The 24,887-nt window shown below is 34.0% G+C and overlaps 1 protein-coding gene across 2 annotated transcripts; it reads left to right on the top strand.

Moving 5' to 3' along the window:
- Positions 1–4,549: 4,549 nt before the first annotated feature.
- LOC107788997 (protein STRICTOSIDINE SYNTHASE-LIKE 10-like) lies at positions 4,550–11,494 on the top strand. 2 transcript variants are annotated; one of them, XM_016610756.2, is made up of 3 exons: positions 4,550–5,021; positions 10,105–10,368; positions 10,755–11,494. In XM_016610756.2, exons 1-3 carry the CDS (start codon positions 4,738–4,740, stop codon positions 11,323–11,325), a joined length of 1,119 nt encoding a protein of 372 aa, XP_016466242.1. In that variant the 5' UTR covers positions 4,550–4,737; the 3' UTR covers positions 11,326–11,494. The 2 variants fall into 2 exon arrangements, with proteins under 2 accessions (XP_016466242.1, XP_075087085.1); XM_075230984.1 differs by having other exon boundaries at positions 4,774–5,021; positions 10,071–10,368.
- Positions 11,495–24,887: the final 13,393 nt, after the last annotated feature.

Consider the following 24,887-nt stretch of genomic DNA (forward strand, 5'->3'; position numbering starts at 1 on the left):
GGTACCATTTCCGTCGGTGTCATTGGATCATAAATATAGTCAGGAAGCAAAATAATAACTCATATTTGTGGCAAAACAATCAAATGTTGAGACTATGAAGGACTCTTTGGATATGACTTGACTCTTCTACTACTACTTGAACTCTTATTTTGTGTGTTGATATCTTTCAAAAAATATTTCTATTTTAAATTTCAGTTTCTAAAACTTTATTTTTCAATAATAATTATTTTTATAATAATGTAAGTGAAAATATTATTCATAATTCAAAATTTATTTTAGCCGGCTATCTAAAAATTTAAATAATTCTTTAGCCAGTGAATTGTTTTCCCCGTATAACTCCATTTTGATATTTGACACTAACCATATAAAATATCTAATTTATTTGAATTATATTTAAATAACCTTAAATTTTAAACCTTCTAGATAATTATAGATAATCTTTAGATATTAATTAAGAAACACTATATGAAAAAAGACTAACATTTTCTCAAATCTTGTAATGATAATACTTTTTTGCATAATTTTCATTGGTGTCAATGAAATCTAAAAATAGTCACGAAGCGAAATAATAACTCGTATTTATGGAAAATCACAAAGGTTGATAAAATATGAACGACTCTTTGGTTACGACATGACTCTTTTACGACGACTTGAACTCTTATTTGGTATGATGTTATCTTTTAAAAAATATTTTTATTTTGAAATTCCAATTTCTAAAACTTTATATATATTTCAATAATGATTATCTTTATAATGATGCAAGTGAAGATATTATCCTTAATTTAAAATTCACTTTAATCGGCTATCTAAAAATTTAAATAATTTTGTTGCCGGTGAAACTTTATTTTAGTATGACTCCATTTTGAGTTTATCGATATCTCTACCCACAGATTTTGAATTTTGAATACCCTATATATACAGATTTTTTATTCTTTGAATCGTTAAATGTTAATTTAGGTGATTTTTAGTATATAACATTGCACATTTTTTCTTAAAACTGCCAGGTAGTTTTTTCTTGACACCATACTTGGCTTAACCTCAATGCAAACAATTCAAATTGCATTTAAATTCAGTTTGTTAGAAATAGTAATTTTTGAAAAAATGACACACAATATAAATTAAAAAATCCTTATCTTATAATCTATGTAATTGAATTGAAAAAATATATATCTAAAATTGATGAGAGCAGCTTCTAAATTTTTGAGAAATTCGTTGTCACCTCTTATTTCTGGTTTTTAGACTTTTCATACATTTTTTTCTATATTTATTTTCTTTTATCCTATTTGTTATGTTTCTATTTTTTTGTTACAAAAAATTAATTTATTTCGCTATAAAAGGATGAGTTATAATAGAAATTATCTACATAAGAAATTTATTTATATTTTTAGTCTTTGGTTAAAATTCTTTTATATTTTTCTTTTGGCTTTATCTAATCAACCTAAATAGGTGCTCACCCAACTACTTAAATTAATTGAAGGATGTGTTATTTATATATAATTTACATTTAATATGTGTATAATCATGTATTGTCAGTATATCATCTATAAAAAGTAAACAATAAATCTAGCCAGATATTTACGTAAATATTTCATAGAATTTTTGTTACTTGATTTTATCCATGATATGACTTCTATTATAATAATTTTAAAAACTCTCTAATAAATTTCAAAAATATCATATCCTTTTATTTTTAAAATTACATTATATTTTAAAAAATAACCCCATTTCGAAATAATTTATTTAAATTTTCTTTAAAAAATATTTCACGTCATACCAATTTTATTTTTTAAAATATATATTTTGTTATACTTGAAGATCGATATAGAAACTATCAATTAGAAAGCCAATATTCCTCTTGTTGAAATTCGAGAAAAACCATGTTTCACACAATATAATTATTCAAAATTAATATTCTTCAACAAAAAAAATATTATACCCTTGCACTGTTGACTGCAGCTAAATGAAGAGATTTCAGCTTATACCCTTCAATTCCTAGAAGGTGCTAAATTGAAATTAATGATAGCAATTGTTTAGCCAAAGTTTTGTTATTTGTTTGATGTCCATTTCTACAAATTGACTCTTCAAACAAATATTCTTCAAAAAGAAAAGAAAAATAACTTCTTTTTTAATATTGATTGATTTTTGTGATGTTTCTTTCTCTACCATGTAGGTTTACTTCATTATATATGTAAGTAAACTTTTACTTGGCTTTCAAATTCTTTTTCATTATCTGGATAAACATAGATATGTACCCTATATATTATATTTATTTTAAAAGAAATTCACTTTATTCAAATCTAAATGTAGTATTTTAAAGAAATATAATTATATGATTTTAGATGTGAAAGAGTTTTATCGTTATATGGAATAATTTTTTTTTCCAGAAGTGAAGTAGTATTTAAATAATTAGAAAAGATAACAAAAGTTCCTAATATGATTGCATATGATCATTAACCGAATTAAGTATGATAACAAAAGATAAATTTATTTTTTATTTTAATTCACATTTAAAAACTTTATATATAAATTAAAAATTATCCTTTATATATATTATATTTGACTAACATAGCCAAATATAGACTAAAGTTACCATATATTATTGCCATTTATTAGCTTGCCACTTGGCTTAACCACAATGCCAATAGTATGTGGTAACTTTATTCTTTTCTCGACACCATACTTGGCTTAACCTCAATGCAAACTATTCAAATTGCATTTAAATTCATATTTGAATATCATATCAGTTTGTTACTAATAGTGATTTTTAAAAAATGACACACAATGTAAATTAAAAAAATTTTATCTTATAATCTATGTATTTGAGTTGAAAAATAATATTTGAAATCGATGAGATCAACTTCCAAAATTTATATACTCAACAAAGATGAAGCAGAAGAAGAAATTCGTTGTCTTCTCTTATTTCTGGTTTTTAGATTTCCCATCTATTATTTTCTAAATTTATTTTCTTTTATCTTATTTTTTATGTTTTTCTTTCTTTTGTTACAAAAATTAATTTATTTCACTATAAAAGTATGAGTTATAATAGAAATTGTCTACATAAGAAATTTATTTATATTTTTAGTCTTTGGTTGAAATTCTTTTATATTTTTCTTTTTGCCCTATTTAATCAACCTAAATAGGTGCTCACCCAACTACTTAAATTAAAAAATTGAAGGATATGTAAATTATATATAATTCATATGTAATATGTGTATAATCACGTGTTGTCGGTATATCATCTATGTATATCAGCTATAAAAAGTAAAATATAAATCTGGCCAGATATTTATGTAAATATTCCATAAGATCTTGGTTACTTGATTTTATCCATGATATGACTTCTATTATAATAATTTTAAAAAACTCTCTACTAAAATTCAAAAATATCTTATCCTTTTATTTTTAAAATTATATTATATTTTAAAAAATAATCCCATTTCGAAATAATTTATTTACATTTAAAAAACAATCACGTCATACCAATTTTATTTTTTTAAATATACATTTTGTTACACTTGAAAATCGATATAGAAACTATCAATTAGAAACTAATATCCCTCTTGTTGAAATTCGAGATAAAAAACCTTTCATATAATCTAATGATTCACAACTAATATTCTTCAACGGAAAAAGTATTATGCCCTTGCAATGTTGGCTTGCCTGCAGCTAAATGAAGAGATTTCAGCTTATATCCTTTAATTCTTAGAAGGTGCTAAATTGAAATTAATGATAGCAATTGTATAGCCAAAGTTTTGCTATTTGTTTGATGTCCATTTATACAAATTGGCTCGTCAAACAAACATTCTTCAAAAAGAACAAAAAAAAACTTTTTTTTGAATATTGGCTTATTTTTGTGATGTTTCTTTGGTTTAGTTCATTATATATGTAAGTAAACTTTTATTTGATTTTTAAACTTTTTTTTTGTTATCTGAATAAACATAGACGTGTACCCTATATATTATATTTATTTTTTAAAAAAAATCCTTTATTCAAATCTAGCTATAGTATTTTAAAGAGCTTTAATTATATGATTTTAGATGTGAAAGAGTTTTATAGTTATATGGAGTAGTTTTTTTTATTATTATTATTATTTGTCCATAGGCAAAGTAGTATTTAAATAATTAGAAAAGATAACAAAAGTTCCTAACATGATTGCATATGATCATTAACCGAATTAAGTATGATACCAAACGATAAATTTATTTTTTATTTTAATTCAAATTTAAAAACTTTATTTATAAACTAAAAGTTATCCTTTAATTTAAATTCAGTTATATATATAACTTAGCCAAATATAGAATAAAGTTACCATATATTATTAATATTTATTAGCTTGCCACTTGACTTAACCACAATGCCAATTATATATGGTAACTTTATTCCTTTAATATATATATAGATTTAAAAAATTTATTTATAAATTAATGTGGTTTTAAAAATATTAATTATAATTATAAAAATATTACATTTTTCAAGTGTTAATGTGGCCATTTTAAACGACACCCTAAATTGCATTTTTACTTCGTAGAAAGTTTTCCCATGTTATGTTTTTTTCGAAATTCACAAATAAATGCCCGTCAAAAGTACAGACCGGAAAAGTCAACATTGGGTTTCACTTTCACCCAAAGTCCCAAATTTTGCTCACTCGTTTTGTTGGATTGAAATATCCGTCTATCTTCTAGTATCATTTCTATCTTAAGTAAACGAAACCGGAAAAAATCATACTTAATACTTCCCATGAACACTACAAAGCTAATCTTTAGTGCAGCAGCACTCGCAATTATCACTGTAATTTTAACTTTGAGCTCCAAAAATGTTTACAGGCCACATTCAATAGCAGGCTCCAAAGACCTTTTACCTAAAGCTAAGGTAATTCAGTTGAAAGGAGCAGTTGGGCCAGAGAGTCTTGCGTTTGACCCAAATGGAGAAGGCCCATATACTGGCGTTGCCGATGGCCGGATTCTTAAGTGGCAAGGAGATTCTGAAGGTTGGGTTGATTTTGCTGTCACTTCATCTCAAAGGTAAAGAAGAAATCCCAATTCCTTGTTTATTTTCCTGACTTTTGTTTATATATGTTTTTATATTTTGTGATCTTTAGGTTGGTAATAGTTAAATTCTTCAAACATGGTTTTAAATGCTTGCAATTGGCCGATTAAATGATCCCTAACAGCTTGTTTGGATGGTTGTTACCCATCGTTTTATAATGCATTGTATTGTATTGTATTGTATTGTTTTATAAATACAATGTTTGGATAGATTGTATTGTTTACGGTTGTTAAATAATATTTTGCTGTTTGGTTTGACTGTATCGTACTGTACTGTAACTGATAAGTTTACTAAAATACTCTCAATTGTTTAAATATTAAATTTATCAAGAATTACGCATAAAACTAACTTAAGAAAACATCTTTCTACTAATTTATCACCAAATATGTCTTATAAATAGATTAAGCAATTAAATTCATGCAAATTCTAACAAAATTAGCAATTTTAGGTTGGAGTTGGAAGCGGCGGAAGTTCTGGAAAAAGAGGGACGAAGACAAAGTAGGTTATAGGTGGGAGATTTGGAGTTAAAATAAAAAAAATAAAAAAAAGTAAACGGTAAAATCAAATTATGGAGTAATAAGTTAGGCATAATTGGAAAGAAAAATAGGAAACAATCCCACCACACCAAATTGGTTGTTTCAAAAAATGAGACTTTTCATTGTTCCGGAACAATGAATTTAACAATACAATACAACCAATTTTAATGAAACAATCAAAACAAACATTGTTTTAAGATAACAATACAATATGATACAATGAGTAACAACCATCCAAACAAGCTGTAAGTTGTATTACTATAATGGATTGTTTGGAATGAGGGCTTTAAAGTTTAAATGGCTAAGCCTCCTAGGACTCTGGTGTAAAATAAATGTATGGAAAGGAAGCAAAAAGTATGATAGATGTAACAAATAGGCAAATTCCTTACTATATCAATATGAACTAGAACTCAATTACAAATTCGGATAACAGCGCAACATTCAAACTACTGAAATACAATAAGAAACACTGGAATGTAGAAGTACCTAAGGATAAAGATAAAAAGGGGATGAGAACTTAGACTTAGAGAAAGGGGAACGAGGAGAGGCAGACACTTTTCTTCACAATACCCTCCCTTCTTCCTTGTACAATCTGATAATTATAAGAACTATATTTCCTCTAGCCCAGTAACTCTTCGACACGTGTACCTCAACCCGGGTCCCAATGGTAAACCAAAGACCTTATTTTGGGTTGTTTAATCATTTGACCCCAGTGTAAAATATTCCCAAGCCCAAGTGCCTTAGTTTGTTCGGCCCCATTCACAACAATACCCCCGCCCTGAATAAGACCTTGTCCTCAAGGTTCGGGTTAAGAACAGTGTTAATAGCGCACACTCTGCCAACTGTCTTTATACAAAGGTGTGTTGGGAAATAGAATAAGAAGACTGGATCTTTCACAATTTTGTGAACGTGACCTGAGATAGTTGCCACTGTAATGTTGACATCCGTTGGCACTATGTCCCCACAAATCATAAGGCAGCAAGCTAGGAGCTTTGAATGGAGAGGGTCACACTTTACTAAAGCATCTTGGACAATACTCTCAAAGCCAGCATCAAGAGTAGTGATGGCTTTAAGAAGCAGGCTGATCCCTGCTCGTTCATCAAAGTGAGCAGATAAAATCTCAGTGGAAACATATTTCGCGGTCTCAATAAGCTCCACATTTGCAAATTGGCATTGCAGCTTGGTCTCATTTAGCTCGAGACTTTTATCTAACATTATGTTCGCAATATTCTCGAGCCATTCACCTTCCTTGTCAGCGGATTCCGTTGGTTGTATAGTATCCAAAAAGTCAATTTCGGCCCATCGAGTAGTTCCCCCAAGCATCTGAGTTACCTGGAAAGGCAGCCCCACTGATTGATCAACGACTAAATCAACTACAATCGGTGGGGAAATGAAGTGTGCATTCGAGTGCGCATCACAGGTCTTAGGATCGTTCCTAGTGTTGAACAATGATTCTGCAATGATTGATGTTGTCGGCACTTTAAATTCACCATCCTCGCCTTGACGAACACATTCATTTAATAATTCCTTGGCATCGCTAGACAAATCAGTTTGTGAGTGAGGCCATTCTCCTTATCGATTTTCGTCGAACATTTGGTCCGCCTCGTAGTGTCCAGCATCCAAATCAGATGCAAATGCATATGAGATGGGAACAGTGCTCATAGCAAGAACGGAACATACCTGGGTCTCTGCCATATGCACCATACTTGTGAAGGTCTGTGCCCTAAAATGCAACTGTAGCTTCTCCTTGAAATGGTTCCAATCATAAAATTGTTTGTTTCGATATAGCCAGTCGAACCAAACGAGGGCAACTCCTTCAACGTAGAAGTAAGGGAGAGGTAGCCAATGCTCCTCGGAGAAGCCAAGGAAGTGGAGGTATCGCTCGGCTCGACAAATCCATCCCGTTGCGTCGCCGCTCCTGAATTTATCTAGTATCACCTCGTCCATTGGAGTACGATCGATGAAAGCACCAATGTAACAAATAGGCAAATTCCTTACTATATCAATATGAACTAGAACTCAATTACAAATTCGGATAACAACGCAACATTCAAACTACTGAAACACAATAAGAAACACTGGAATGTAGAAGTAGCTAAGGATAAAGATAAGAAGGGGATGAGAACTTAGACTCAGAGAAAGGGGAACGAGGAGAAGCAGACACTTTTCTTCACAATACCCTCCCTTCTTCCTTGCACAATCTGATAATTATAAGAACTATATTTCCTCTACCCCAGTAACTCTTCGACACGTGTACCTCAACCCGGGTCCTAATGGTAAACCAAAGACCTTATTTTGGGTTGTTTAATCATTTGACCCCAGTGTAAAATATTCCCAGGCCCAAGTGCCTTAGTTTGTTCGGCCCCATTCACAACAATATAACTTTCACAAATGTTGCAAAATTGAATCTTGTAAGAAGAGAGGTACTTTTTTTTCCTGGGTAAATGAGAAATTGCCGAGGGCTAGCTGGCGCATGGTTCGTAACTTGTGGGTAAATGAGAAATTGCCGAGGGCTAGCTGGCGCATGGTTCGTAACTTGGTGGATGATGGACTAACACTGGCATTATCTTAAAGCTGGTTTTTTGCTTCGACTAGTAATTATTGTTATTCATTCCCAATAAAAACAAAGATATGCTTGCAATTTGTAATTTACTTGATGAATAGAGATAATAGTAATCTATTCAAATGATAATGGTGGTATCTAGGAGAGATTGTGTTTACCTTGTTTAATCCACTGGTACCTGCTGCTTTCTACCAGTAAAGTATGTGGTTATCTGGTCCACCATGGTTTAGACAGATGGGAAAAAATCATCTAAGTTTTGATTTGAACCTTGATCATGCATGGTCCATTCCAGCTGTGTTGACTACAAGGCCACACCTTTAAGTTCCAGACATATTCTATCAATCAATGGACTAAGCTAGTCCTAACTATATCTGTACCACTCTATTCGGGCTTATTTTATTCTTATACTCAACAATTTGACTTTTATAATAAATTAGGGGTTCTCCTAATACTAGAGATTCTCGATATTTCACATATCCGTTGATTGACATAATCTCTTAACAAGCTGATCAAATTCCTGATACACACAAGACCTCATGTAAGTGTAACAACAATAACTAATCTTTAATCTCAACTAATTGGTATTGCATATGTGGGAACCTTTACTTCCATGATGTTATGTTCTTAACTAACGTGGACAGATCTTTAGTGGTTGCAGTTTTTTTGAGATAACCTTCCTCCTTAAGCTCTGGACTAATTGTTTCTTATGATTAATGGAAGTGTCAATTGTGACCACAGCTTAGACTTTTAGACATGTTAAGGGTTTATAAGCCTCTGACTTCGGAATCTGTATATTCAGGAGATTGACGAAACTCAATTTGTCATTGTACAGTGACGTGTTTAAACTCAATTTGTCATTGTACAGTGACGTGTTTTTCGTAGATGCAGTTAAATATAAATATATGTATTGAATCTCAAGACTTGAAAAACACGGATTTTGAAGAAATTAGTATACCTTAGAAAGTTTTATTGTTTGTCCATCATGAGTACAGCTAATGGTATATCTTAAACCCCAGTAACCAAAAAAAAAAAAATAATGTTTAAAATTCATAGTCATGAATTTCCGATTAGTTCTAGTTGCATTCTGCTAAACTTCCCATTTATCTAACCAAACCTTCTATTTTGGGACGTCCTAAATTATTGAAATGCTCTATTAGGTAAGTGTTTTCAGTAAACCTTTAATAAGTTCCATTTAAATTGTACAGTCATGTTTCCTCTATCATAGCATCCTTACATTCAACTTCAGATAATTTCTTCAATAACTTCTTTTAAACTAGAATATGTTAGTCATCTACTCATCTTTTTATTTTGCTAATTCTTCTTATCTGTCACCTAAGGACTCATACTGTATGTCATCTTTTATTTGATGGCTAGTTTGTATTTGTTCATCTAGGCTTTATTTAATCAGATTCTTAAAATAAATGACCCTTCATCTGGGTCTTTATTGAAAGGAGAAAGTAAAGGAGCCTTGTCTAAGCAGGGAAGCACTTGAAATTTTTGATGCTTTTTATTTATGTTCGAGAAGCAAGATTATAACATTCTTACTCATTATCTGTAAACTGTAAGAGAAGCCTGTGAAGATGGACTTGTTCTTAGCTGTTGCATTTCAAATGGCCAGTGTCACGCTCTGCCATACATAGTCCTTTCAGCTAGGAAGATTTGAATAAAGTGAAAGAAAAACAGAGATCTAAAGACAGATTTAATAACTTGTTCAGCAATCAGAAATGCTGGTATTGACATAAGGACTAAAGTTAAGTCCAGGAGTAGGTGATAGGTTCTCTTTTCAAGTTACAGGCTTATCTTCACATATAGCAATTGCAAGATTCTGGTTAGTATACAGGTAATATACATGCGCAGTTTAAACTTTGCATAATGAAGCTAATATCTCTTCTATGTACACAACTTTCTCCAATTGACAATTTCAGCATATCTAATGGAATTTGACATGCTATCTTCAAGGAAGGAATGTGTGCGCCCTTTTGCTCCACATATGGAGCACGTATGTGGAAGGCCGCTGGGCTTACGATTTGATACAAGAACCGGGGACCTCTACATTGCTGATGCCTACTTAGGACTTCAAGTTGTGGGGCCATCTGGAGGATTAGCTACCCCACTTGTCACAGAAGTTGAAGGCCAGCCTCTGCACTTCACAAATGACATGGACCTTGATGAGCAAGAAGATATAATTTACTTCACAGATACCAGCACACAATTCCAAAGGAGGTAATTTATTGCCAATGGAGTAATCTGAAATGTGAATCTATTCACGCGAAGCAAATTGGGTGTTATAGTTTGCTATATATGTAGATTGCATATAGGTTGTCTTTGATAACACGGCAAAATAGAGAAGTCAGTTTCATATTAGCTGCTAAGTGATATGCTGCATGTAGTAGCTTTAGTAGGAAGCTGACACTGTGTCAAACTGATATTCTTATGGTCAAGTTGTATTCTTTCTGTAATGAGCAGCTTATCAACCATCGTACTTGCGATGATTGAACTTTTCAGGTGACACCCTGTAAACGTGAACTGTGGAAACCCTCACCTCCTCCACTTTGTAAGATAGAGAGATTCGTTCTGAGTCTGATTTCAATTTTTCATGTTTTATTTAGGCAATTTATTGCATCTGTTGTAAGTGGAGACAAGACTGGTCGGCTGATGAAATACGACAAATCAACCAAGGCAGTGACAGTTTTACTACGAGGCCTTGCGTTCGCCAATGGTGTAGCCTTGAGCAAAGACAAGTCCTTTGTACTAGTGGCTGAAACTTCTACCGGCAGAATAGTAAGGTATTGGCTTAAAGGCCCTGATGCAGGAAAACATGATACATTTGCTGATCTACCAGGATATCCGGACAACATCAGAAGAAACTCGAGAGGGGAGTTCTGGGTTGCTTTGCATTCAAAAAGATCACTGCTTGCACAATTGGTCACATCCAATTCATGGCTCGGAAGGACGTTGCTAAAACTTCCATTCACCTTCCAGCAACTGCATTACCTGTTAGTTGGAGGGCAGCCACATGCAACTGCAATTAAGCTAAGTGAGGAGGGGCAAGTCTTGGAAGTTTTAGAAGATGTCGAGAGCAAAACCTTGAAGTTTTTAAGTGAGGTTGAGGAGAAAAACGGGAGGTTGTGGATTGGTTCTGTTCTGGTGCCTTTTGTTGGAGTTTATGAATTGTCATAAAGTAGCAGTGTTCGAAATAGGTTTTAGCATTCAACTCCAGCTTGCTGCTAATAAGACTTTCTTAAGTAAAACTGTTGGTGAATTCTCAGTTTCCTTTGTACTGTCTTGAGTAAGTTTAACTTTGAATTAGAGTTGTTTTCCACCTTGTGGATTGTGGTTTTTTCCTTCATCTGATTTTCTTCTTTTTAGCTTATCATGTTTACTTTCTATACTTGTGTTCTTCCCCAATCCGTAAGATATTACAAAGACTGGAAGAAGAAGATAAAGATATAATGCAAAAAAGAACGAGGAGCAGTTCGCTACATTGTTAGCACTTCTGTTGGATCATTCTTAATTTGGTTCAGAAGCTGCTTATGATTTTTTGGGTATTTTGGTTAAGGGAAAAATACTTGGCCGCATCACAAACTAGTAAATGCATGACAGATCTCTTTTACATTAACTTTAACTTAACCCTGGTCAAATAATACGTATATTTCAATTGATCACGTAATCAATAACTATGAGAAACTAACCTGGTTTGATAACTCTGCCGAGTTTTTCATGTTAAAAATTTACGGCGTGTCCTATTTGGTCGTCTCATTTAACTTGTACCTATTTTTTACTCATTTAACTTGTACCTATTTTTTAAAAACAACTTAACTGATACCTAATATTTAGGTAACTTCAGATACCACTTCTTCTTTTGTGCGGTTGCTTCTTCGCTGCTGCTCTATTCTTCTCCTTCTTCTTTCTTGCCTTAAAACTAAGATTCAAACCTTGAATTAGTACTTATAAACTGTAGTGGAGAAATCGAAAGCCATCATTGTTGAACCTAGAAAAAGCTTGCTCGATGGTGATCTTGCTGAAACCGACGAGACGGACCTCTTGTAGATTAAAAAAAACTCCAAATTCAATTTTGAAGTTGCATTTAAGGGATAGAAGAACTTTAGATCTCAATTCTGAAGTTGCATTGAAGAGATAGAAGAACTTCAAATCCAATTTTGAAGTTGCATTGAAGAGACAGAAGAACTTTAGATTCGATTATGAAGTTGCACTTTGAAGCGATAGAAGAGCTTTAGATCCAATTTCGAAACCCTAAATGTCCAGATGCGATGAAGTGATCAGGGGTTGTGTTTGGTATGATTTCCATTTTTTTCGTATTTGATTGGCTTAACTATGTTGGAAAATATTTTCCTTGTGAACTCATTTTCCAAAACTCTTTTTCAATCTTTCCCAACCTATTCTGTGTGAGAAGTATAACACGGAAAAGTTTTATATTTAATTATCTAAAGTATTGTACAATGCCCTATTTATATACAGTGATTACATAATAGCAGGTATCTACTTTCCGATACGGGACACTATACATGACTAACTACTTAACACTCATCCTCAAGCCGGTGCATATAAATCATATGTACCGAGCTTGTTACAGATGTAACAAATACGATAACTAGTAAGAGACTTAGTGAAAATATCTGCAAGATGATTATTCGACTTCACAAACTTTGTAATAATATCTCCTGAGAGTATCTTTTCTCTGATAAAGTGACAGTCAATCTCAACGTGTTTAGTCCTCTCATGGAGCACCGGATTTGACGCAATATGAAGAGCAACTTGATTATCACACACCAGTTCCATCTTGATGATTTCTCCGAACTTCAACTCCTTGAGCAACTGCTTGACCCAAACTAGCTCACACATTGCCATAGCCATGGCCTGATATTCTGCTTCGTCGGTGCTAGATCGAGCAACTACATTCTGTTTCTTGCTTTTCCAAGAGATCAAATTACCACCTACTAGAACACAATATCCAGATGTAGAACGTCTATCAGAAGGTGATCCTGCCCAATTAGCATATGTGTACCCAACAACCTGCTCATGGCCTCGATCCTTGAATAGTAATCCTTTGCTTGAAGCTGACTTTATATACCGAAGAATGCAAACAACTGCGTCCCAGTGACTATCACAGGGAGAATCCATAAACTGACTTACAATATTCACAGGAAAAAAAATGTCAGGTCTAGTCACTGTGAGGTAATTCAATTTGCCAACCAACCTCCTATATCTCATAGGATCTCAAAGAGAATCCCCCTGTCCTGGCAGAAGCTTAGCATTCGGATACATTGGAGAGTCAACAGGTCTGCGGCCCATCATTTCAGTCTCCTCAAGAATGTCTAACGCATACTTCTGCTGTGAAATAACAATACTTGAGCTAGACTAAGCGACCTCAATACCTAAAAAAATACTTCAATCTGCCTAGATCCTTAGTTTGGAAGTGCTGAAAGAGATGCTGCTTCAGATCAGTAATACCATCCTGATCATTGCTAGTAATAACAATATCATCAACATAAACCACTAGACAAATACATAGATTAGGAGCAGAATGCCGATAAAACACAAAGTGATCAGCTTCACTACGAGTCATGCCGAACTCCTGAATAACTATGTTGAACTTACCAAACCAAGCTCGAGGGGACTGTTTCAAACCATATAATGACCTGCGCAATCGGCATACAAGACCACTAGACTCCCCCTGAGAAACAAAAACCAGGTGGTTGCTCCATATAAACTTCTTCCTCAAGATCACCCTGGAGAAAAGCATTCTTAATGTCTAACTAATAAAGAGGCTAATGACATACAACAACCATTGACAAAAAGAGGCGAACAAATGCTACTTTATCCACGGGAGAGAAATTGTCACTATAATCAAGCCCAAAAATCTGAGTGTATCCTTTTACAACAAGACGAGCCTTAAGCTGATCAACCTGGCCATCCGGCCTGGCTTTGACTACATAAACCCAACGACAACCAACAGTAGACTTACCTGAAGGAAGAGTAACAAGCTCCCAAGTGCCACTCGCATGTAAAGCAAACATCTCGTCAATCATAGCCTGTCGCCATCCTGGATGAGATAATGCCTCACCTGTATACTTAAGGATAGAAATAGTTGACAAAGATGATATAAAAGCATAATGAGGTGATGACGGACGATGATAACTTAAACTGACATAATGGGGATTAGGACTAAGTTTGGATTATATACCTTCACGGAGTGCAATTGGTTGACCAAGAGCAGATAAATCCGCAATAGGTGTAGAATCTAATGCAGGACATGAATCACCTGTGCCTGATGCTGAACATCGACAATGATGATAAGTCAAGAGTGGTGGCCTTGCGGCTGGGTATGTAGGAGGAGCAACTGTAGACTCCTCAAAAGTATATATAGGTAGTTGTGGTTGTGGTGGTGCTGTGAGTGTGGATTACTCACAAGTAGGTACAAGTAAGACTTCAGATATATTAAGATGATAAGAAGAAGTAAAGTAAGGTTGAGACTCAAAAAAAGTGACATCAGCTGACCTAAGATACCTACGAAGGTCATATGTGTAGCAGCGATACCCATTTTGAACCCGAGAATAACCAAGGAAGATACACTTAAGAGCACGAGGAACTAACCTATCTTTTCCAGGAGCTAAGTTGTGAACAAAACATATACTCCCAAAAATACAAGGAGAAAGAGAGTAGAAGGGTGGCTAAGGGAACAATACTAAATGTGGAATCTGATTCTGGATAGCAGATGAAGGCATTCGATTAATCAAGTAACAAGCTGTAAGAACTACATCGCCCCAAAAATGCAGCGGAATATGGGACTGAATGAGAAGTGTGCGAGCAGTTTCAATGAGATGCCTATTCTTTCTCTCTGCTACTCATTCTGCTGAGGGGTATACAGACAAGATGTTTGATGGATAATTCCTTGAGAGGCCATAAACTACTAAAACTGAGAGGATAAGTATTCTAAAGCAAAATCAGTATGAAAAATGCGAATAGAAACACCAAATTGATTTTTAATTTCAGCACAAAAGTTCTGGAAGATAGAAAACAACTCAGAACAATCTTTCATCAGGAAAATTCAAGTACATCTTGAGTAATCATCGATGAAACTAACAAAATAAGGAAATTCTAAGGTTGAATTAACTCTACTAGGACCCCATATATCAGAATGAACTAAAGCAAAAATAGACTCTGAACGACTCTCAGCACTACGCGGAAAGGTGGCTCGGGTATGTTTCCCAAGTTGACACGACTCACAATTTAATGTAGATAAACTAGACAAACTAGACACCATCTTCTGAAGCTTGGATAAACTCGGACGTCCTAAACATTTGTGAATTAGGTCTGGAGGATCTGTAACTGGGCATGAAGTGGAAGGATGGAGTGAGCTAAGGTAGTAAAGGCCTTGTGATTCAAGCCCTGTGCCAATCGTCTGCCCCGTACTACAGTCGTGCATAATAAAAGAATCATCAAGAAAATATATACCACAATGGAGGGCACGGGTCAAACGACTAACAAATACAAGACTAAAAGGACAACCAGGGACATAAAGAACGGAATCTAGAGTGACAAAAGATGAGTGATTAGCTTGTCCAACTCCTTTTGTTTTAGTTTGGAACCCATTGGCTAAAGTAAAGTAGGAAGAGACTGTGAATACACAATGTTTGACAAAATTGATTTATTACCGGAGATATGATCAGAAGCTCCTGAGTCCATGACCCATGGTACAAGAGTACTAGACCGAGAAACATAAGAAAAAGAATTACTAACAACAAGAGTATCAATCTGAGCAACCGAGGCTACTTGTGGAGATGTCTGCTTACTTGCTCGATACTGAAGGAACTCATTATATACCCTTTCAGATAAAGAAAATCCCTAGTTACCTGTAGTCTCGGTCTGATCAACATGAGCATTTCTGGGTGGTCGACCATGTAAAGAATAACATACTTCACGAGTGTGTCCAAGTTTATTACAAAGAACACTTGGGTCGAGATCTCCCAAAATGACCTCCTCCTCGTCGATTCTCCATAGCCTGAGATGTCCGATTTTTCATTGTTTGAGATGCGAGAATAGATGAGTCAACAATTGGTGGTGAGACCACTGTATGACTGGGTGGCCCAGCAAGACTAAATAATCTAGAGAATAATTCATCAACTGTAGGAACCGAAGGACTAGCCAAAAATTGGTCTCTCACTGAGTCAAGGTCATTAGATAGTCCAGCAAGTGTAAGAACAAGAAACATCTTTTTGGCGTTGCTCTTGTTGCTGTTCAACACTAGCAGTGACTGGCATCAACTTTTCAAAGTCCTTCATAACTGCTTGCACTTGTCCCAAGTAAGTAGACATATCCAATTCCCGTTTCTTTAAGTTTGTCATCCGAGATATCACATCATAAAAATGAGATATGTCATTAGTGTATAAAGTACGAGCCTTCTCCCAAACTGAATAACATGTCTGGAATGGATGAAACAAAAGCATTAACTTGGAATTAATCGATTGTCACAACAAACTATATAATTGAGCATTAATTTTCTCCCAGAGTGCTTTGGTCTTTTCATCTCCATCACTAGTTTTCTTGGCTCGGTGATCTTGAACACCTTGACCCTTGCACCACAACTCAACAGAAGAAGCCCAGGCTAAGTAGTTTGAACTTCCCATTAAGGGTTTTGAATTAATCATCAAACGTGAATTTCCAAAACCCGTATTTTTAGAACCAAAAATATCAAGCCCCAAAGATATTGTTGGATCAAATAGCACAGACAATCAAGAACACTAAAAAGCTCACAGGAACAATGAAGAAAATAAATTGTATCTAGCCGAACACTAAACAGTCGCCGGAAAACTCACCGAAAAATAAAAAAACCATCGGAATTTGATCTAACTTGAATGGATAGGCTCGGAATAGCATGCGAGCAAGCTGTCCAAAAGATCTTTTGTCCGAAACTAACCGAAAAGTAGCTCACGCGCCGGCGCGTGAGGAGATCTCGCCGGAATTTTCCTCCTTCTGGTTGGCGCGTGTGGGGGTATTTTCCTGTAAGGTTTTCTAGGGTTTGGTCGCCGGAGGATGTAGGATCCTGTGGTGGTGTTGGTTTTAGCACAACACTAAGGGAAACACGCAATAACAACCCTAGAAGTTGCCGGAAATTAACACACGATGACTGTCTGGCGGAGTTTTCTTTCCCGGATGTTTCTCACCAACGATTTGATACCATGTGAGAAGTATAGCACGGAAAAGTTTTGTATTTAATTATCTAAAGTGTTGTACAATGCCATGCTTATATACAGTGATTACATAATAATAAGTATTTACTTCCCAATGTGGGACCATATACACGACTAACTACTTAACATTCTCTACCCCCACCCTACACCTCCACCTCCAACCCCAACCCCCTTTATCCCTCACCTACCCCCACCACCCCCACGCCCTCCTAACATCGCCAATGCTACACTAACCTCTAGACCCGACCAACCACCATCCCCCGCCCTTTAACTCTTTCGTCTCATATAGTGTTTGCCTAAATTATATATTTTTTTAAAAAACAAAAAGATTCTGCTACCTAACCAAACACCAGAAAATAAGCAAGAACATATTTTTCAAGGAAAAGAATTTCCTTCATACCATACATCCCCATATGTGAATTCAAAAGTGTGTTTCGAAGTGGATAAATTTTTAAAATTTTATGCAATACGAGTATGACTTTCGTGATGGACCCAAAATCGGGTATATTTGCACTTCCCACTTTTTTCGTTGGTCTAGGCCCTTGTTGAACAAAGGGTCTTTTATAGTGGGTTTTGTAGTATGGCCGTTATGAAAGACTAGTACCTGATAATAAGTGAGTTTTTAGTAGGCCATAAGGATAAAGGAACTGTGTGGTGAAAATAGTATGGGATAGCAAATTTTTGGACTGGTAATTCAAAAAATAGTCAGCGTTTGTACAGTCAATGAAAAATAGCTACTATTTTGCTGAAACACAAAAAGTTCCAACATAATATGCGGGATTATGAACTCCTGCGTATAAACTTCCAACATATTATGTTGAAACTCCAGCACACGGAAAATTCTAGCATAATATGCTGGATTATGGAGATCCTGCATTTAAACTTCCCACATATTATGTTGGAACTCCAGCACATTATGGAATTCCAGCACATTATGCTGGAAGCTCATATGTAAAAAATTAGAACTCCAACATATTATGCTAGAATATTTCCGAGTTTTTAAGGGTATTTTTATTCAGATTTTATCTTTACATGAAAAAATGACTAAATTTCGATTACTTTTGAAACTGTGGCTATTTTTCAATTACAAATTATAAATCTGGCTATTTTTTTATTTTTCTCCGAACTGTGGCCCATATCATTTTGCTTATAGCTGCGTAGAAATGGCGTGGGATAGTCACTTTTTAACATGGTATTTAGTTTTTATCCAGTATTTTTAATGCTGAGCAAAAATAGCCACTACTCTATTAAAATTAATACGAAAAGACGTTTTTACCATTTCTTTATGAGTGCTGTGTAAATATTAAGGACATGGTGTTCTTAACATTTACACTGCACACATGAAGTTAAGGACGCCGCGTCCTTAACATTTACACTGCACACATGAAGTTAAGGATATGATGTCCTAAAGTTTAACAACGGAAAGTGCAAATACAGGACACTTTGTCCTTAATATTTACACAGCATTCATGAAGTTAAGGACACCATGTCCTTAAAATTTACACAACACTCATAAAGTTAAGGACACTATGTCCTTAATATTTACACTGCACACATAAAGTTAAGGACACCATGTCCTTAACATTTACACTGCACATATGAAGTTAAGGACACGAGGTCCTAAAGTTTAACAACAGAAGGTGCAAATACAAGTTAAGGACATTATGTCCTTAACATTTACACTGCACACATGAAGTTAAGGACGCCATGTCCTTAACATTTACACTGCACATATGAAGTTAAGGACATGATGTCCTAAAGTTTAACAACGAAAGGTGTAAATACATGACACTATGTCCTTAATATTTACACAGCATTCATGAAGTTAAGGATACCATGTCCTTAATATTTACACATCACCCATGTCTAGCACAGGAATATTTTCGTCCGGGTGGCTAAAATTTTATTAAGCACTGGCTAAAGAGTAAATATATTTTTAATAGTGGTTAAAGAGTAAAGACAACTCTAATTAGTGGCTAACTGTGCACTTCTCCCTATAGCTGCTCATGGAATTGGGTCGAACTTAATGTTGGGCATTTATAACTGATTAGAGATCCAAACCCAACATGCTTTATGTGAGCTGATGCGTTAGCCCAATATAATGTCATTTAAGGGAGTTAGTAAAAGAATACTTGTTAAGTAAAAAAAAAAAAGGATATTTGTTAAATTAATTTACATCTACGGTTTGCTCCCTTTATTCACTCCTCCAAACAATATAATATTAGCACTCTTTGGTATAACAAATATTTCCTTGACCTAATCCTTTACGGTGTTCATAAAAGAACACAGATTTAGGGAATTCATATTTTGCTGTGTGTTCTTAAGAATATTCGTATAATAGTAGTTTGCAATTTAAGAAAGTTTAAGCAGTTCTAGTACACGAAAAAATTGCATATATAAAAAATAAAGAAAAAAAATTACCTTATGACTATATTCAGAAGTACGACGAAAAAAACAAAAAAGAAACAACAAACAAAATGAAATAATATGTTGAAATCATTACACCAGTGGGCCCACTTCAATTTCCTTGTTCACACGTTCATATTCAGCCTTCTTTAGACGTTATCACTTCTCTGACTATATTGGCCCACTACATTCCCCCATTTCACATACAAACTTAAGTTGCCTATATACCCAAATAGAAGCAATAATTATTTACCTAGAACTTTAAGAGTGCTATTACTTGCTTTCTTTAATTAGGAAAAATTGATTTCTTAATCAAGGTTCATTTATATTTTTGAAAGTCAATATTTTATTTGTTAGAAAATAAATACAATTCACTCGCTCAATTTGGGTCTCAAAAACATTACCCGCATACATATTCAGTAAAAAGCCCGATTAAAGTAGAAAAAAATTGCATGTTCATTTAACATATGATTAAAATGCAATATCAAATTTTGATTTTTGCTACTTATCCTTTTTTGTTAGGAATATTGAATACTGCTTAATTTAATGGTAGTCTTTTTATAACAAACGTAGTACTTGAATGTAAAACTTTATATATATAAAAAAAAGCAAATTATGAAAATAAATGTATATAAAATTATAAATACAATTGTCTCCTTCTTTTGTTTTTAAATCTTATAAGAAGTAGGAATTTAGTAAAAATTGACGTTCTTAACTTCTGGTGTTCACTTCAATGGCAATTGAAAAGTCATAAAGTAGTTCTTGGTTGTATTTTAAGCATCATTAAATCAAAATAAAATTGATCAATGATGTATTATATACTTCAAAATTTTGAGTAATACTGAGGCTGCTTTTTACTCCCTGCCATTGTTTGGATAAGCTTTCAAAAAAAAAAAAAACAATTTTAGGATTAGTATTTGGTTAACAGATAAAAAGGAGCTTCCCGAAAACTATTATGTAAACTTCTCAAAACCTTAAAAAAATTGGCATGACTATTTTATTTGAGTATGTATTCCTTTATTAAATATATGTGTTGTTCCATATTTGCATAAATTGATATAAACAAAAATATGGGAAAGAATGTAGCCCATGTAATCAAACGCTTAAATCTTAAAGATATTATTTTCCTTATTCATATTCAAATAGCTATGAACTTCTTTGCTAGGGAATAAGTGTCATTTCAGCTTAATTAATTTGGCAAAAACAAATGTTCGTTTGAAAAAGCATAACGATTTTTTTTTTTTTCAAACCTATCCTTAATCAAATAAATAATCTAACATGAGAATTTATAAAGAGTAATTTGATAAGATACAACGAAAAATTATTAAATAAATCTTATATTATTTATACTAAATAATTTTCTTAATGAGTGTGCAAAAGTTTTAAACGATACTGACCCGATTTTAGATGAGATAGCGTTATCCAACTATATGTGTGTTCCTATTTTAATTAACTTGATATTGTAAGTAAAAATCGTGACGTCATAGGTAAGAATTTATATTGTTAACATGAGAATAAGTTAAGCTAAATATTTACTCATGCTAATTAATGCAATATTATCATAAAGAAAGCTCCATTTCAATTTTATGAGAATATATAAAGAGTAATTTAAGAAGATATAACAAAAAATAAGTAAAGTAACTCTTATATTATTAATACTAAATAATTTTCTTAATGGGAGTGCAACAATTTTAAGTAACACTTATTTTAGACCGTACGTAGCGTTCCCTAAGAACTTATGCACGACTATTTTAATTAACTTGACATTATAAGTAAAAATCATGACGTTCTAAGTAAGAATTTATATTGTTACCACGTACTAGTTAAGCTGAACATTTACTCATGATAATTAACGCGACATTATCCAGAAGAATACTCCATTTCAATCATGATTTAAATTATTTTAAAGTCATGATATGACTATATATGACGTTTGGATATAATATATAAAGTTTGGGAAAAATCGGATTTAAGTTGCAGAAAAATCGACAAAGGATTTGCCTTGTAACAGAGCTTTTTGAAAAATAAATTTCGTATGCTAATGAGGTATTTGTGAGACATATTATATATCAAATTGAAGGTCTACAAATCTGGTTTTCAACGCATTAAACCGTTCGCTGATACAACATAAGAGTAGAGAGATATCTATATTTTCGTGAGACTGCACAAGCAGTTCGGTTGGGACCCACTTGAGACGACCTCCGACATTATGTTTTTTTAAAGGTATTTCAGGCTCATTGCGGGTCAATTTTCACCCAATTTTCATCTAACAGCTCTCCAAAACCCTCCCTAACATATCCAAGTTCTCAAGAACCAAACTCAAGGGAAATCAACTCAAATCATCATCAAAGGCGTTAAGGACTACAAGAGAATACTTCTATGATATTGTGGTGTGATTGAGGGCTATTGTGAGCTAAGCTGAGACAGAGTTTCGAGTTGTAGCTGCTGTCCAAGATATGTATAACATCTTCTTGATTATGCCTAAGGTTAATCTTGTGTTGGTTGTGTTGTTTGAGTGAGTAACCATAAGATAGCACTTGAAAGAATATGGGATGTATTTGTCTTTGGTTGGACTATTTTGTGGCTAAATAGATGGTTTGTGATAGCTGGAAATTGTAAGAAATAATTTGATAATATTGTGGCTGCTGTTGTTAAGCTTTTCTAGGTATTAATTAAGTTTATTGAAGAAGAAAAGATGAAAAAATAAGTGATTGACGATAAAAATTAAGGTATTAGACGTATGAGACTATTTTGGAAGGTATTTTGTGAATGTTTTGAACTAGAAATAATATAGTACATATAAGTATGATGTTTTGAAGGTTATAAACTAATTTATGGAATAAGATTTGGATTCAATTTATATCTTGTGGTGAGTAAAAATGAGCTTACCGCTCAATTTGGGTTTTAAGATAATCGGAGAAACTCATATTGGATTATATTGTTGTTGTTGCTATTGTTGGCTATAGTTGTTGTTGGTCTGTTGATGACCCTTAGTGGTCTTTGGGATGTATTAAAAATAGGGGAGTTGTTGTCCGATTTTTCTTAAGCCATACGACTAGCCAAATACGATGGCATGACATTATATGTTAACGGCAATATCATTTCACTTGTTGTAGATGAAAGAAGTTGTGTTGAGCTTGGTTGAGTAATAAGGAAGAGATCATACTGGTATGTTAAGGCTATCTCTTCATTCCTTTTGGCATGATCCAAATGATACAAACAAAACGAGCAAAATACGTAACTTTCATAAATGACTCTATTCATAGAAATACTAGGGGTGTCTATATTCTTGATTCCCCATGTGAATTATTATTATATCCTCTATTCATGGGTCTCAGAAAAATACGTATTTGATAAAGTTTGTCCGAAAGGCATATTGATTTTATGATATTCGAGAAATCTTATTAACGTATTTTTTATGCATTTCATACATTTATACATCTACATTGGCCCATGACCAGAAGGTGTTATAAACGCGTATATCATATGTATATGGGATATGGAAAAAGGTTATGGAGTTATATACGCACCACCACCTAATCAGTTGGTATACGTTGATGATTTTGCCCACAATGACGGAGATGATATGATGGGATGCCCTCGGAGGCTTGATAATGTTATGTATGCATATACCTATGCAGGGTATGGCATTTATACGCACATGCATGACATTATAAATTTTCATGATTCACAAGCTATTCAGAATTTCAGGTTGAGTTGTTTACTCCATGTTTCTTTCAAGTCTTTTATAGACTACTGCCATGCCTTACATACTCGGTACTTTATTTGTACTGAAGTCCCATTTGCCTGGGGACGCTGTGTTTCATGCCTGCAGGTCTCGATAGACAGGTTGAGAGTTCTCCTAGTAGGCTATCAGCTCAGTAGAAGGTGTTTGTGCACTCTACTTGCTCCGGAGTTGCTTATTTGGTCAGTATGATTTGGATATGTATTATTTGGTATGATGGGGCTCTGTCCCGACCTTTATGATATTTATGTACTCTTAGAGGCTTGTAGACAAATGTCATGTATACGGATACTGGTATGGCCTTATAGGCTAGTACGTAATATGTATAAGTCGGTATATCAAGTCGGGTCACCCTATATTGAATATTTTCTCATGTTTTGTTCTACTTATCTCACGACAGCCTCTACGACTCAATTACCTATGATAGTATGATACTAAAGATACGTTACGTTGGTACTCGGTTGAGTAAGGTATCGGGTGCTCGTCGCGGCCCATCGATTTGGGTTGTGACAGAATTGGTATCAGAGGAGTTCTGTCCTAGGGAGTCTACAAGCCGTGTCTAGTAGAGTCATGTTTATGGGTGTGTTGTGCACCACACTTATAAGCAGGAGGCTACAAGGAATTTAGGATTGTCACTCTTTCTTTTTACTCTAGATCGTATGGTAGAGCTCAGTTGTAATAAATTCAAACTCCTAAATTCTATTTTATTCACTATACAACGACATCTACATCGAGAAAGACAGTTGGTAAGAGATTGAATGTGGCTGTGGAAGATTTGAGTCAGAGGAACTCAATTTTGCATCATGCTTATGATGAGTAAATATAAGGCCTTCGGTAGATTATGTGTGTACTACGACATGTGAGCTTCTTAATAAAGAGTCGTAAGGCATGAATATCTATCTACCCCTATGGTAAAAAGCAACGAGAGAATCAGAAGGTAGATACAAGTTTCAACAAGCAAAAAGAAGTAAGGTGAAAAAGGGTACGAGGTACCCAATTAGTGAAGATTATCTGTATTTACAATCCAGGCAGAGAAATATAAACATTCTGAGTTACTTTCAACAGTAACAGAGATATATACAATTAGCCACACCCATCTCAATTATGGCCTATGGGAGCTAACTGATATAATTTAAGAGAAGGATGGGATATCAGCATCCAGCTGGGGTTAGAGTAACCCAAAATCGTGGATGGATTGTTATCATTAGCTCACATTTCCGAAGGATATTGCAAATGTGGTAATAGTTCTCCTTGTGAGACACCTAGATGGTGCACTCTAGAATAGTACAATCAGATATGAATAGTGGAATGTTCAGAAATTTCAGAAGATTGGCATTGGAATCCTAGAAGGGATAAATATTTACCTTTGTATGACTCCC

This window comes from Nicotiana tabacum, chromosome 15 (genome assembly GCF_000715075.1).
Source record: "Nicotiana tabacum cultivar K326 chromosome 15, ASM71507v2, whole genome shotgun sequence".
NCBI lineage: Eukaryota > Viridiplantae > Streptophyta > Magnoliopsida > Solanales > Solanaceae > Nicotiana > Nicotiana tabacum.